The sequence below is a fragment of the Dreissena polymorpha genome, chromosome 1 (assembly GCF_020536995.1).
Source record: "Dreissena polymorpha isolate Duluth1 chromosome 1, UMN_Dpol_1.0, whole genome shotgun sequence".
Taxonomy (NCBI): domain Eukaryota; kingdom Metazoa; phylum Mollusca; class Bivalvia; order Myida; family Dreissenidae; genus Dreissena; species Dreissena polymorpha.
Window position 1 is genome coordinate 149,528,311 of NC_068355.1, and position 16,306 is coordinate 149,544,616.

At 34.5% G+C, this 16,306-nt stretch overlaps 1 protein-coding gene across 1 annotated transcript in view; it reads right to left on the reverse strand.

Moving 5' to 3' along the window:
* Window positions 1-16,096, reverse strand: part of LOC127855383 (peroxisomal acyl-coenzyme A oxidase 3-like) — a 33,279-nt gene extending 17,183 nt beyond the window's left edge. The window contains exons 1-6 of the mRNA XM_052390898.1: window positions 15,712-16,096; window positions 10,722-10,952; window positions 9,804-9,878; window positions 8,826-8,915; window positions 5,207-5,436; window positions 2,622-2,718 (exon numbers count right to left, since the gene is read on the reverse strand). Of these exons, the coding sequence (XP_052246858.1) occupies window positions 2,622-2,718; window positions 5,207-5,436; window positions 8,826-8,915; window positions 9,804-9,878; window positions 10,722-10,952; window positions 15,712-15,945 (957 nt within the window). The 5' untranslated portion in view covers window positions 15,946-16,096. The remainder of the gene's footprint in view (window positions 1-2,621; window positions 2,719-5,206; window positions 5,437-8,825; window positions 8,916-9,803; window positions 9,879-10,721; window positions 10,953-15,711) is intronic.
* Between the last annotated feature and the right edge of the window lie 210 nt (window positions 16,097-16,306).

The window sequence follows — 16,306 nt, forward strand, 5'->3', positions numbered from 1 at the left end:
GATGACTTGGAACCAGTTGTGTTGATTGTGTTACGGGCGCCCATGCTGAGGCTCGCAGTGTCAGGCGTAAATAGCCTGCTCTCCGCCTCGGACCAGGTGACCCCATAAAAATGAGCAAAACAGGCTAAGGTGACAGCCTTCTTATAGGAGGGGCACCCCTGGTAGGAAGCGGAGTGCGGGCCGCCACAGTTGGCGCACCAACGTGTTTTGTTGGTGCACCTTCTCTGGCAAGTAGATCCGGCGCAGCGGCAACAGGTAGTGATACTAGTGCATTTACCCCTGCTGGCTATGTGGCCGAAACCCTGGCAGTTAAAACACCGGGCAGGTTGGACCGGGCGAGACGAATGTCAAGGGCAATATTAGTGCCCTTCACAAGGATTTTGTTAGGGACTGGAATAGATGTAAGAAAAGTTATTTTGACCAGTCTCGGAAAGCCAGGGGGCGCGGGGCGATAGGGTTCAACCCTTTCCAAGTTGGTGATAGAAAGTTCGGAAAAGGGGAATCGCAGGGCTAAATACAAGATTTCTTTGAAGTTCCATTAGTTCCTGACTTTCCGGGATCCCTGCTATAAAACCTGAAACTGACCTCATGTTCGAAGGTGATAAGGCCCGGACTGCGATGCTGCCAAGGTGGAAAGTCCCCCTAGAGAGAAGGGTAGCAAGCGCCTGAGCGGACTTAAGCTGCAGTAAAATGCAGCCAGACGCAAGAGGCACAGTCCGCTCAACGAGTCCAGGAAGTTCCTTAGATGACCCAAATACAATGCCAACCTAGATTTCATCAAGATAAACATTCTGACCAAATTTCATAAAGATTGGATAAAAACTGTGACCTCTATTGTCTACACAAGGTTTTTCTATTATTTGACCTAGTGACCTAGTTTTTGACCCCAGATGACCCAAATGCAATCCAAACCCAGATTTCATCAAGATAAACACTCTGACCAACTTTCATAAAGATTGCATGAAAACTGTGACCTCTAATGTCTACACAAACTAATTGTTGACAGACGCACACATGCACGCACAAGGGACGCCGGACATCACACGATCACATAAGCTCACAGTATCACTTCGTGACAGGTGAGCTTAAAAAGACACCACACATCCTCAAAAGCTTTTCCCCAGGGTGAGTCAGTAACATGTGAAATAGCATTTTTTTACAATTAAACATCCAAAACATATTAATTAAGGTTAATAACAAAATAAATTTGTGAATGCAATACTAAAAGCTTTCAGAAGTAACATTGATTTAACACATGAAAAATTAAAGGGCCCTTTTCACATTTGGGTGAATTGACAAAATTGAAAAAAGTTGTTTCAGATTCCCAAATTTTCGTTTTAGTTATGATTTTTGTCAAGAAATGGATTATATGCATGTTTTGAGGATTTAAAAACCTGAAAATTATTAAGCTTTGCAATGCGAAACGAATTAATAATTTGGAGAGTTCTGTTGTTGTCGTTATATTTTGTGAAAGTACGAGGATTGGTTATATAAAGTATAAAATGCATCCGACATTGTATCAGGAAGGATGGCCGAGAGGTCTAGATGGGAGATTATTTACTCCAGGACTCCAGGGGTCAGTGGTTTGAGCCCTGCTGAGGGTTACCTTTTTTTCTTTTTTAAATTTTATTCTTGATTTTTTACTGCAGAATTCTGGATCCAATGTCTTCATTTATCAATTTAATGCATTTAATGACAAACTTCAAAACATGCCAAAATCTGTGAAAAGGCCCCTTTAAAATACCCAGAGCATTCCACAATTTTTTTCTGTCAACCTTGTCCTGGAATAGGTAGGCATTGAGATTGATAATCCAATGTTGCCATACATGCCCAATGATGTAAATGTGTGAAATATACACATACACCATTGCAAATTAAATCAATAGTAGCCAATTAAAGTTTGCGAATAATATTCATTCTAAAAATGACACTCAAAATAAAAGATATGCTTCTATCCACAAGTAAAGTTCATGTATGTCAATGCCTGATGCCAAGGTGCAGCGCAGTGATTAATTTTTGCTTTTGACTGTCTATTAATAAAAAGTAGTTTCACTATTTATACATCAACTTGAGTGAGACAAATCTTGTTTCTTAAGTCAAATAGGCCATTAACGCTTTCACTCATGAAAAGCAAAGTGAAAATGGCTTTTACAATCAGCATGAAACAAGAACAGCCTGCGAGTAACTCGCTGTCTGTTCAGGTTTTATGCCGTTTGCTGCTCATCAGAAACTAATGAAAAATTGGAAATGAAGCCTTTAAAACTTGAATTTAGTAAGAAAGGTATTTGATTAAATGTAACTCTCTAAGGTACTACAAATGTGTCAAAATACGTATCTTAGTGGTAAAGGGTTAAGAAATAAGAGAACTAAGCTTTCACAGAAGTTTTATCAAATTGCTGCAATTATGGTAGCTGACAAAGTGATTAAATGCACAACTAGCAATGCTTATTAGAGCTTTATAAAAACTCAAATTTTAATTGCCCGGGGTTATTCAACTAGAATTCAAGAGTCACAGGGAAGGGACGCTGGAAAAGGCCAAGCAAAGTATATGCTTACGGTGTATTTAATATTAAACCCACAACTGTTGGTTTCTTAATTGAACTGGAGGCAACAACATTTACCTTATACGGAGTAACATATCTTCCATCAGGAGTGACATCACCTGTCCTATTGAGCAAGTTTTCTCTTGGAATACGACACTTGTTAAACTGGCAGAATCTGAAATAATAAGTACACAAAGTTACCTACATGCACTAAATAATATTCCCATAAGGCAAATGATGGAATTTGAGCTAATCTATCATGCAATTTGGGAGAATGAAATTTTCATTTTCATGCCACAACTTTTTCTCTTTTAAGTACAGAATACATGCAAATTATTGTTTGATATGTGCATATAATCTGCACATAAAAGAGATATCTGCACATAAAAACTGTACATGTATTGCACTTGCCTTTGACAATCATATTTTCCACATACATTTTTTCATTTGAACACAAAACAAGAGCTGCGTTTGTGAATCATATTGCGCCCTTCTGCACTATGACGGCACAAAGCAGCTATATCCCAATTGAAAACATCATTACCAACTTACAGTCCTTGGACAGTATCTGAACGCGTTTTGGAAAAAATGTCCATGGCCCATAACTTTTCCAAAAATCAATGGAACAGACTGATACAATATCTGTAAGTAATGTAGTCTCATACACCAAAAATTAGCTGAATACCTTAAAGTGTTTCTTAACAACCTCTGCAAAATGGTTTTTATAGAGAAAATTTCTAAGTCCAGAGCCCATAAATTTGCCAAAAATCAATGGACAGGAATTGAAACTCACACTTCATCTGTAAGTCATGTAGGTAGACTCACATACCAAAAATCAGCTAAATATCTTAAACATTTCATAATAAACCTCAGGAAAAAGGTTATTTTAGAAAAAATGTCTAAGTCCAAGGCTGATTACTTCACAAAAAATAATAGGATTGGCAGGAAACTCAAATTTCATCTGTAAGTCATGTAGGTAGACTCACATACTACATATCAGCTTAATATCTGAGGGCGTATTGTAAAGAAAAAACGGAAATGGTTATGATAGAGAAAATTTCAAATTTAAGGCCTTTTTTTGGCCAAAAATCAATGGAGCAGAAAAAAATCATACTTCATCTGCAAGTGAAGTATGTACATTCACATACCAAAAATCACAGGTGGTTAAGCGTGAGGCTATGATATTAATTAGTAAAAACTTCATTTTGAATGAAGAAATAATAAAATTATAACGAAAAAATCAATTTCTCTGAAAAAACAAATTCACTATCAAATATAATATAACAAGGTATTCAACTCAAAATGACCCGAATATAGGGTGCATTGCTTTGAACAGCCATTACTTCATCAATTGTGCAGCGATTTTCATGAACTTGGTGTTATTAAACGCAGAAATGAATTTCCTTCCTGGAAATGTAAATATCTTGCAATATTGTTATAAATGCTGGGTCAAATTTTACAAAAAAACATGATACACAACTCGCGTGATCTAATTCATCGTCAATCTGAACCTATCGAAGACTGAAATCTTCACGTAGTAAATGGCATTTTTACTTCAAAGCTCACAGACCTTGGTACCATAAAACATATGAAACAAGAGATGTGTTTGTCAGAAACACAATGCCCCCTTATGCGCCGCTTTTTTTTGTTGACCTTTATCCTTGAAGGATGACCTTGACCTTTCACCACTCAAAATGTGCAGCTCCATGAGATACACATGCATGCCAAATATGAAGTTGCTATGTTCAATATTACAAATTTATTGCAAAACTTAACTGTAAGGTTAAAGTTTTGGTGTTGTTTTTTTTTACCTTTGACCTTGAAGGATGACCTTGACCTTTCACCACTCAAAATGTGCAGCTCCATGAGATACACATGCATGCCAAATATGAAGTTGCTATGTTCAATATTTCAAAAGTTATTGCAAAACTTTACTGTAAGGTTAAAGTTTTGGGACAGAATGACAGACAGAAAGACAGGCCAAAAACAATATGCCCCTGATCTATCGATCCGGGGGCATAAAAACATTTTTACCATTACTGCCGTTACATTATTCATCAAAACTGACTGTCCATCGCATTTTGAAACCTGTGTTTACATACATTTTAATTGGCTGGCATTGTAACACACAAGCAATTTCATTGGTTCAACGCTTAGATTTCATACTTGAATCGCAATCTTTAACAAAAATCAATCACCTGTAACCAAACTCACACTTCATCTGTACGCCATGTCGGTTGACTCACATACCAAAATTAGCTAAATATGAAAATGAATTCCGTAAAAAACCCTCCAGAAAACAGATTGTGGACGGACTTTACGACTGCTATAAGACACCTTACCGGGGGGCATAAAAACTCCTCTTGTAATTGCTTAGAAACATCTCAACAATCTAGGGTAGAGGTTACAGGTAATCTTTTTCTTCTCTAATATCAACCAGTGATTGAAATTAGCAAATGCCCGCTTGCCAAGCATTTGTAAAAATTTCAGTGAGCTGGGTCAGATTTTCAGTTTCAAAAAGGCATATTAAATACTTTCTGTATTAAAAAAAAACAGCTATAGGGCTTTGCTGTCAAAACTTGACCAAAGTTCAATGACTGGTCACCACTACACAAAAAGACATTTGACAAGACTAACATTTAATTTAACACAAAAAATCTCACCCATTGTCAAGAGCGTTAAGTCCCAGTTTCTCTCCCATATCTCCCACAATGACGCCAGGCAGTGTCACCAAGTTCTCGTCCCTCAATGGAACAACAAACGAGTGAAGACCATGACACTGGCCATCCGGGGTGTAGAGCTGAGCGTAGATGATGGCATGCGTGGCGTTCTTACCCATGTTGCCTGACCAGATCTTTGTGGCCTCAAAGTCTGGTGTGTTGATTTCAAACTCCTATTGAGAAATCGATGAGAAATATTAAAAGACAACAATAAGACTATTTAAATTATATCACCCCTGGGGAATGGTTAGTTTTGACTCCAGGGTAATTTTTTTATCAAACTTAGTAGAGGAAAACAATATCATCTAATACACCAACTACCTTGCTAAACAAATTATTTAACTCTGGGCATAGCCTGTTTTGACCCCAGGGGTATGATTTGAAAAACTTTAGTAGAGCCCATTCACACATGTTTACATGCTGAATACCAAAACTCTAGGCCCTCCAGTATCAGAAAAGATGATTTTTTTATTTTTAAGGTTTCACTATATACATACATACAAGAAAAATAAGGCATGATTTGAACATATTTTGTAGACAACCAACACACAATGTCACACATAAATATTAAACAATACATCTCTGATCTTTGGGGTTTCATAAAAGATTTTTAAAGTTATTTACAATATAAGCCTATATATATCATGTGATCTCTAGGGCATGGCCAGTTTTGACCTCAGAGGAATGATTTTAACAAACTCAGTAGAAGAAAACTAGTCTATTATAATCTCTGGTGACTTACATATGCAGAGGAACAGAAACATTTGAACAACTTTGAAACTTTCAAAGAGTCAGTGGACCAGAACGATTTGAACAACTTTGAAAGAAAGTCACCCAAGAATCATTCCTGTGAATTTTTTATAAAATCTGCTTAGCACTTCAGGACAAGTTGTTTAAAGAAAAAGTTAACAAATGTATGCATGCAGCACACACTGATAGCATGGTTAATAAAAGCTCACCACCAGCACTGCATGTATGTGCTATGGAGTTAAACAAGAGGGCCAAGATGGCCCTAGTTCGCTCACCTGAGAGGAGTCGGTTCATTCAATCTTTACCAAACGTCAAACTTGACCTAGATATTGTCCAGACAAACATCCTGGTCAAGTTTCATCATTATTGAACCAAAACTCTGGCATATGGAGTGATTTTGCTTTTGTAAGATTTGACCTGGTGACCTATATTTTGAGTTGACCCCCCTAACCAAACATCAAACTTTGCTAACAAAAATAAATATAATGACCAAGATTCATAAAATCTGAAACAAAATTGTGACCTCTAGAGTGTTTACAAGGATTTTGTATAATATAATGAAAATTTGGACAATCTTAAGGCAATAATTATGGCATTAATTATGTGATACACTTCAACACCGTTATTTCGAAGTCGTCCGGGACCGTTAAAAAAACTTCGGATTAACGATAATTCGAAATAAACATTTGACAGAAGACTTCTTTGATTCACAGAAGACTTCTTTGATTCCTTAAAAATAAAACGTTGTGGAATTCGCATGGTTCGTTTACACGCTTACTTAAAAACGTAAACTAGTCAGATAGCAATATATTTCTACTCGTTACAAACGGGGGAATAAAACGATTATTTTTCTTGTTTTTATTTTTCTCTAATTACAGAACATATAAAATAAAACAAATAGCACAAATTATCAGACATACATACATATGCATACATTTTCGGAAATGAATTAACCTTTTTTTAATAATACGCGATGTCTCTCTGAACACCGGCGTTCGCGCAGACGACAAAGGTGTAATTATCGGCTATTGATGCGTCACGACAAAGGTGTGAAATTACACTCAGTATTTTGCAGTTTTGACTTCGGATTAAAGATTGATAATTAGGTGCGAATTATAGTGTTGGGACAGACAGAATCACTTCGAATTAACGATTTCTTCAGTTTAACGAAGTTCGGATTAACAATGAAATTTTACATTAAACAAACAAGAATCAAAATCGGGACCAGAAAAATACTTCGAAATAACGGTGACTTTGGATTATCGGTGTTCGAAATAACGGTGTTGAAGTGTATATATAAAACCAATCTTTTCACCATGTTGCATGATGATTGGGCAAAAAATGTGACTTCTTAAGTGTTCACAAGCTTTTTTTACTATATAAATATGAGAAAACTGCCCCCCCCCCCCCCACCCCCCCCCGGCAGCCATGTTATTCAACTGACCGGAACCATTTTCAAACTCAACTCTCATATCAAGGAAACAAATGTTCTGACCAAATTTCATGAAAATTGGGCCAAAAATGTAACTTATAGTGTTCACATGTTTTCACTATATACATATACAGAAAAATGCCCCACCCACTGGCGGCAATGTTTTTTCACCGATCTAGACCATTTTCAAACTCGTCCGAGATATCAATAATACCAATGTTTTGACCAACTTTCATGATGATTGGGCAAAAATTGTGACTTCTAGAGTGTTACAAGGTTTCTCTATAGCCAAAATAGGAAAACTGCCCAACTCCCCGGCAGCCATGTTATTCAACTGACCGGAACCATTTTCGAACTCAACTCTCATATCAAGGAAACAAATATTCTGACCAAATTTCATGAAAATTGGGCCAAAAATGTGAATTCTAGAATGTTCACATGTTTTCACTATATACATATAGAGAAAAATGCCCCACCCACTGGTGGCCATGATTTTTCACCGATCTGGACCATTTTCGAACTCGTCCGAGATATCAATAAAACCAATGTTTTGACCAACTTTCATGATGATTGGGCAAAAATTGTGACTTCTAGAGTGTTTACAAGGTTTCTCTATAGCCAAATAAGGAAAACTGCCCCGCCCACTGGCGGCCATGTTTTTCAACGGACCGGAACCACTTTTGAACTCAACCAACATATCATTAAGACAAACATTTTGACAAAGTAACATGAAGATTAGGCATGAAATGTGACTTCTACAGTGTTTACAAGTTTTTTCTTTTTTTTGACCTAGTGACCTAGTTTTTGACCTGGCATGACCCAGTTTCAAACTCGACCGAAATTTCATTGGAACAAAGCTTCTGACCAAGTTTCATGAAGATTGGACAATAAATGTGGCCTCTAGAGTGTTTACGAACAAATGTAGACGACTGACGACAGACGGACGGACGACGGACAAAGACCTGTCACAAAAGCTCACCTGAGCAATCAGGTGAGCTTAAAACTTATCAAGCACAGTCCTAAAAAAAGTATCAGAACAGGACGTGCAGACTACCAATAGTTTCAACATCTCATAATTTCATCATTTACTAATCCATTAAATCTTCATACAACATAGTATATCTTGTTACAAAATAATATATTGTCAAGCCCTGCGCCCTGCACTTCTTGCTCAGAAATGACTGTTTTAGTAATGAGGTTTCACCTTGTTAGAAAATCAAGCAGACAAATAGCTGCTGGGTTTTCTTAATTTACTCCAAAGTTGTTCTGTAAGATCAACACTTCAGATAAGATATTACACACATAAAAACAATCCACCAACAAAGTAAACAAACACACAACAAATAGTAAATCACTCATCCAAGATTGCATTCAACTTGCCTGAGTCTTTGGGTCATACACAGCAGTTGTTCTCATTGCCTTCGTGTTGCTGCCATGGCTCAGCTCTGTCAGGGCAAAGCACCCAAAGTTCTATAAGTAAACAAGTTGTCATTTATTGGCTTGCAATATTTTCTTGTTGTTGGTGTGAGGCATGGATAGCCCTCAATTCCATTAAATCCCACAATCCTTTGAAATGATGGTTACATGGCATTTGATTATCACATAATTCCCAGTTTTATTCAGTTAATGCTTATAGTTGGTTCTTAAAATAGAGGATAAGAAAAAGTTGTATAAGGAAAATGATGAACTTATGTATCCAAATGTTGGCCTGATAAAAAGCAGTGGTTATTAAGTTACTGATTTATACTAAATTACTTGTAATTTGTTTCAATATTTGTAAGCTGTATGTTAATTTATTTATTATCAGACTTTAAATTGAATAATACAAAAAGAGTATAAATTAATTATGGTTGAAAAATATTTGTATACCTTATAGCAGTCACAATAGCAACAAGTATATGGTATTGAATCAAGCACATACAATCTTAGCGATAAAATTCTCAAATACTAGTACACTGGTATCAGGCTACTTTTAGCTTCAGTATTCCAATAGCTCAACATGATTTTTGTGCTCAGGTGAGCTAAACATAACTAGAATAGAAGTTAAGAAGAAAAGGAACATGGTAATTTTAAATTGCATAAAAGTAATCAACATTTGATAAATTGTTCCATTACATGATTATAACACTTTTTTTAACATTTCCCTATCATAATCCTGTATTGGTTTAAGATTGAAATAAAATTAAAACAGATATATTGTAAAATGTAAATCTATCTCTAAAATCACTACACATAATAACCTTTTTTGGTTATTTCCTTAACTTATTTTTCAATAAAATAATCCATCTTACTTTTTTTCACCACAGCTTAGCACAATGTTTAAGCATCTAGTTCTGAAAACAATATTGCACTACCTACCTGAAATTGTTTGTTCTTCTCCACAATATCAAAATGCCTCTCTGAGCCAGATGACATAATTGTTCCTCCAAACATCTGGAAACCAAAAAATACCTTCAAGTCATGGATATAGCCACAAACATACTTTCAATTAGCAATAACATCAAATCACAGAATATGGTTTTGTAACAAATGTTTTGAATATAGTTTGATATGTATTTACAAAATGTACAGTAAAAGTCACTAAAGTTCTGTTATAAACAATTCAAATCATGGCAGAAAATTAAATGTACATTATAAATAAAATAATTTTAAATATTATACCTCATATAACTTTGTCTCTTCTTTGCGTATATAAACTACACAGGTCCGTTCTTTTGAATAGTGACCGGTAAAGATGCGCGCGCATCTAGTCAGCGGGCGCTATTCATAATAGCGCCCGCTGACTAGATGCGCGCGCATCTAATAGTGCCCTCTAGAATAGTTATTTGTAACATTTGTGCAAGTTTTAGGGTAAACGCATGATTCGTTTGGCAGGTCACAAGTGTTTGTTTTTTTATTAATCACATCTTAAAATTTTCAAAAATTAAATGCTTTATTTGGAATCAATGTTTTGCTACATGTTGTCTGTAATAAAAGCAGATATTTTTATATAAAATGTATCTCAATATGTGAAATATTATACAATAAAATTAATTTTGTATAAAGAAGCGAATTTTTCCGGGTCCAAATTTCGCAGGGAGACAACTCGCGCACAACACTAATACCGTACATATTATTAATAGTAACGATTCATTTGGCAGGCCACGAGTGTGTGTCTTTTATTATTAATCACATCTTAAAAAATTCAAAAATTAAATGCTTTATTTGGGATCAATGTTTTGCAACATGTTGTCTGTTATTAGTAGTTATCTGTATATAAAATCTATTTGGATTCACCTCAGTGTTGAGCTGGTACTTGGCACTCAGTGACCAGTCATACATGCCCACACAGTCTGTAAACATCTGGTGCTTGAGGGGTTTCTGGAAAATCTCTTGTTCTGTAAGGAAGTCGTATTCAAATAATTTCTTAGCACGTTTAAAGTTTAACTCCCTCATCTTGTCAATGGGAATTGAATCTCTTGGCTTGTGAAACAGGGGGTCTTTTTCAAAGGCTGTCCATATTTTATTCTGAAATGACAAAAGCATTTATTTACATAACACATTTTTGTATTGTTCATGGCCATGTAAAGCTCAAGTACTCCATTTTGTCAAAGGGAACTGAATCTTTTGGCTTCTGAAACAGGGGTCTTGTTCATAACTAGTCAATAATCTAATCAGAAAATGCCATTAAGTATGTTGAACATGACAATTGTTTTAATTCTGTTACTTACCTCTTAATCATGGTTGAAACTGACAATGTTAAATATAGAAGAAATATAAAGTAAATGTTTTGTTGTTGTGATGATTAAATTTCAATATTTTTAAGTTCCATAACATGACATTGCTGTAATGTGTATACAAACATGACAAATATAATTACAAAATCCTGCAACAGATTTATTTCCAAATGTCTGACTGAGAAAGTCCATCAATTATGCATTTTAAGACTGGATTTGGGAAAAAATTATTTTTCTTGCAATGTGACTAAATAACAGCTATAATATTGTAAAAAAATAGAAGTGCATCATAAACACTGTTTACTCCCACAACACAGGTTTGGACACCGACAAATCAAATTTATATTCTACAGTTGACAAATGGCAATAAAACTTATAGCAGTCATTATTCTTTTATTTGCAATAATCTACACATAAAGGTCATCCAACTGTAAAACTTTGGGCAAGATTCAACCAGACTATAGATTCTATAGTGCATAAACAAAGGGCCATAATCCGACCAAAACTTGTTTCAGCCACATTTTTTTTCCAAATCATCTACCCTTTAAGGTCATTCAACTGTGAAATTTTGAGAATGATCACCCAGTATGTTAAGAGGATTTGAAAACACAAACTTTTAAGACAATATATTAAAAATTAGACAAACAGGCACAGCGGCCATCATTATGCCAAAATCGCTGAAGCCGACATCAGTTTTCTTACAATCATCTACACATCAAGGTTATTCAACAGTTTGAGCAAGTTCACCCATTAGTTAAAGAGGAGTTAAAAACACACGCTTCAGACAACAATAAATCGCATGGTGGAAAACTACACAAAGGTTCACAATATATTGCTGTAAATCAATGCAATCCAAATTCCTTTCAATGTCATCATCTATATTGTAAGGTTGTTCAATTTTATATGTTTGATCAAGATTGACTCAGTCATTAAGGAGTTCATAACACATGCTTAGATACATGTACATACAGACATGTGTACCCATGACCAAGTGCAATACTAAATGTCTCTCACTCTTTAGAGGCAAACAAGAGCTGTCTCCATCAGAAGACATATGCCCCCAAAAAACGCTTTTCAATAACCACCTTTTTTCTATCAGTCACGGAAATACATTATTTTATATGGTGTTTAACCTGACACTAGTATGCCCGTAGTACACACTTTGCAACAACAAATTTATAGAATGTAAAGTCAACAATAAGACCGCAATAAAATATCATTATTTATTGGAATCTTGATAAAATTGGTGTATTTTACCATTACAAAATTCAACAATTCATGAATCAAGCAAATTAAAGGGAGATACTTGACTTTTTTTCAAAACAATTGTTTGTCTGCTACTATTGATAGTACCAGAGGCCTAGTATTGATCTAAACACCTATTGTACAACAAACCCTGATTAACAAAACTGGGTCTTCTCTTATCTGCATCAATACTACATGTAAACAGAAATCAAAATGGTATAACTGGTAGCTTTTATTTGTGTAAACTTTTTTAAACAAATTAGTAGTCTTTTTTTAATGAATTTCATAAACATATAACAAATGAGACTTCATAAAGACCCCATAACCACAAACTACTGGTCATATGGTCTTAAAGTCCTTAACAATGTCTACCAGGACGTTAAGGAAAAATGAAGGACTTACTTTTCAATTCATTATAACAATTGTTTAAGAATAAGACATATTTCCTAGTGTTAAGTTTGACATAATTAAAACATTGTGGAACGTTCTGTTTGTGGAGCAGAACAGATGCCATTAAGTGTTGGTAAAAAAACAAAAAAGCTGCATTGCATTGTAGAACTGATTTTTTTTCTTGTCAAAACAACAACACATTAGCATAGCTGATATTGTTTTGCTGGTAAACCCTTGGGTGGCAGATGTTTTCCGCACAAGACGTTTCCTCCCCAGACATTTCCTCCCTAGACGTTTCAACCCCATTTTTGGGGATGAAACGTCTACATAATATGAAAATGTATATTGGAAGTAGTTATTTGTAATAATGCCTGGATATGTGAAAAAAATAACTTTATCGATTAGTATTACAATTGAGTGCATTTTACGTGTCTTAATAATTAATGATTTAAAAAAATAAATAAATGAGTCCTGAGCGATTTAAGTATTAATTAATGATTTTTGATGGTTGTTTTTAGGGAAACCTCTAACAAAGTTTACTAATTAAATAGATTTAATTATAATTGTTTTTATAAGTGCCTAAAATTTTTCTTTCATTAATTTAGGTCATTTAAAAAATTGAGTAAAAGCACAGCTTTTATGTTCTTTGATGGTCATTTTAAGTGGAATAGTATGTTACAAATTAAACATTTATAATTATTTAATTCAATGAATTCATTTTGCTACAAACAAATTCAATTATACCTATATACTTTGTATACTAAAAACATTTTACATCGATTCATGCTGTTATTAGAATTTACTGCAATAATAGTATACATACATATCATCGTGATAGACATTTTCGAAGTTTGTGAATTGGATATAATATTTTGTTAGTGTTTAGAATGTAAGAACATTGTAGGTGAACTAGAAGAAGCTATTGAAAGAACATTTTACATTGAATGGTAGTACTCTGGTGTTACCACTCAAAAATACTCTTTAAAAATTAAAGGAAACACAAGGATGAACATATTTTCAAAACCAGGCAACAAATAAGAAAGTTATGAGAGTTTAAAATATTTTTCAATATTCTATTAATTAGGTAAACAGTTGACCACGCCCCATTTTCTGAAATTCATTTTGATGTCTTTATATCACTTCATACATAATTGTTTTCGTTTGAATTTTTTACATATTGATTCAGTCTGTCATCAAGATTATCATATAATAAAAAGTTTGACACTAATATGTTTAGTTATGCAGAATATTTACTATTACTATTTACCATCCCAATTATAAAATTAATTTAATCTGTAGCAAAAAAATGTGACAGCATTTTAATGTTTTCGCTTATATTAAGTAACAACACACACCTACCAATATACAAGATATCAGGCACTTATGGTGCAATATACAAGCGTTGATTAGATTAGAAAGTGTATTATACAAGATAACAGCTATTGTATAACAGGTACTTATGGTGCAATATACAGGCCCTTTAATCAGCATTGATGACATTAGCTGACATCTTTAAAGGGGGATAGTCATTCATAAGATGAGATTAGCACATTATCATACAATAAACATTTTTAAATAGTTTATCACTGTAATTATTATTATTAATGAATTGATTTGAATTGACGTAATTAATAGTTTTATATATGCAAGTCATAGTCATATATATGGTAGTCATCTGTTTTTTTTTTATTTTGTTGCTTTTAAATATTATTTATATCATTGAGTTAAATTATTAAAATATCAATAAGTTTTGATTATATTTGCTTATTTTATTATTAATAATGAAATAATGTGCAAGGAAAGTGCAATTCTGTTTTAATTAGTCTAAATTAGTTATTAAAAAAAAATAAAATATCAGTGACATCCAATAATTTGATTATATACATATGAATGCATGAACAAAATAAAATTGTTGACAGTTACATAGTTTATTTATTTATAAAATTTAATGTTACAAGGAAAACAGTGTGAAATTAATGTAAATGTGATTTTACGCTTTTTCAATTCACCAACTGACCCTATTTAATTGGATTACAAACAACTACAGTTCCACAACCCTGCCCAGGTTAACTCAAACTGAAATAAAGTGTTAATTGTGTATTCAAAACGGGTCTTGATTACACCTAATTCTTGATTGCATTTGTGCTCCCAAATGATCAACATGTATAAGATACTCAGTAAGATTTTGAGAATATTCCATTTATTCCACTAGTACACCAACATGCACCTACTTATGATTTACATGCATTCCTTACACAGTTATACCAAAAAAATAAATTCTAAAACCAAAAAAAACAACAAGCAGCTTCAAAGACAGAGTTGATTAAAGACTTCATAAACAAAATAATCATTTTGATAATAAATCAAGATTATACTTCAACCAAACAATTATAAATAATTTATTTATTGGAGGGAAAACGTCTGCACTAAAACTAAAATGGGGGGGAAACGTCTGGGGAGGAAACGTCTTAGGGGGAGGGGAAAGTCTGAGGAGGAAACTTCTTTGGGGGGAAACGTCTGGAAATCTAAACCCTTTTGGTGATCCGAAAATGGTTGTACGGGGATATAACAAAAAGACAAGGAAAAGATGAATAACTGTTTTTGCGTTGAATAAAGTTGGGTGCAACTTATAGTACACAATTTATACTGGTCAAAATGTTTTTGGAGTGCGAACGCACCCAACGCACCCCCCCCCCCCCCTGGCTACGGGTATAAGCAAAGATTAAAAGAGCAGGGCTGGCCCTCGGAACGGTAGGACAGAGCACTATTCCATTTAGGCCAAACTGGAGCACTGCAACATGCTAAGTAACACACCCATATGAACAGAGGTAACCACTATCATGGCAGGGCATAAAAGCAGACGAAGACTTATTGCAAAGTAGCTATATTGTAAAAAATAAATTAAACGTCTCAACCTTAAATTGCAGAATGTCTTCTCCATCCAGAAATATTCGCATATCTTTCCAGTTAAATGAAGCTTTTTTTCGGTATACATCCAAAGGCCCAGGAGGAAAATCGCGCATAATTTCCAAAGAAAAAACATCCTGGCTCGACTCCGAGTCTGAATGTAGAATGACAGCTTCAGTGTTTAGTTCGTCACCACCACTTGAAACCAAGTTTCTTCGAAGGGAAAATGATTTATTAGCCATACTGATGATGAAATGTCTCTAATTATTAACGCTATTTGTGTCATATGAACTACTATCAATGCTGTTTCGTAAAGATAATTATCAATATTCGATAAAAACTGGGTATCAACTCAAAGTTCAGGACGAAGGAAATGTCAACTCGAGTGGAGAGTAACCATTGGGTTACAATGCAGCACATGTACCTGTACCGTTGTCGATATTAACATATCTCCGCTCGATAAACAGCCGAAGCGTTCGCGTCGCGACAGGTGCGAAAGTCAGGAGATTTTCTTGTAGTCTTCTCGGAAGAATCGCCATGCGGGATTGTAACAATCTTAGTAGGATAGTGGAATTTATTATATTCTCTGGAGAGGGTCGGATA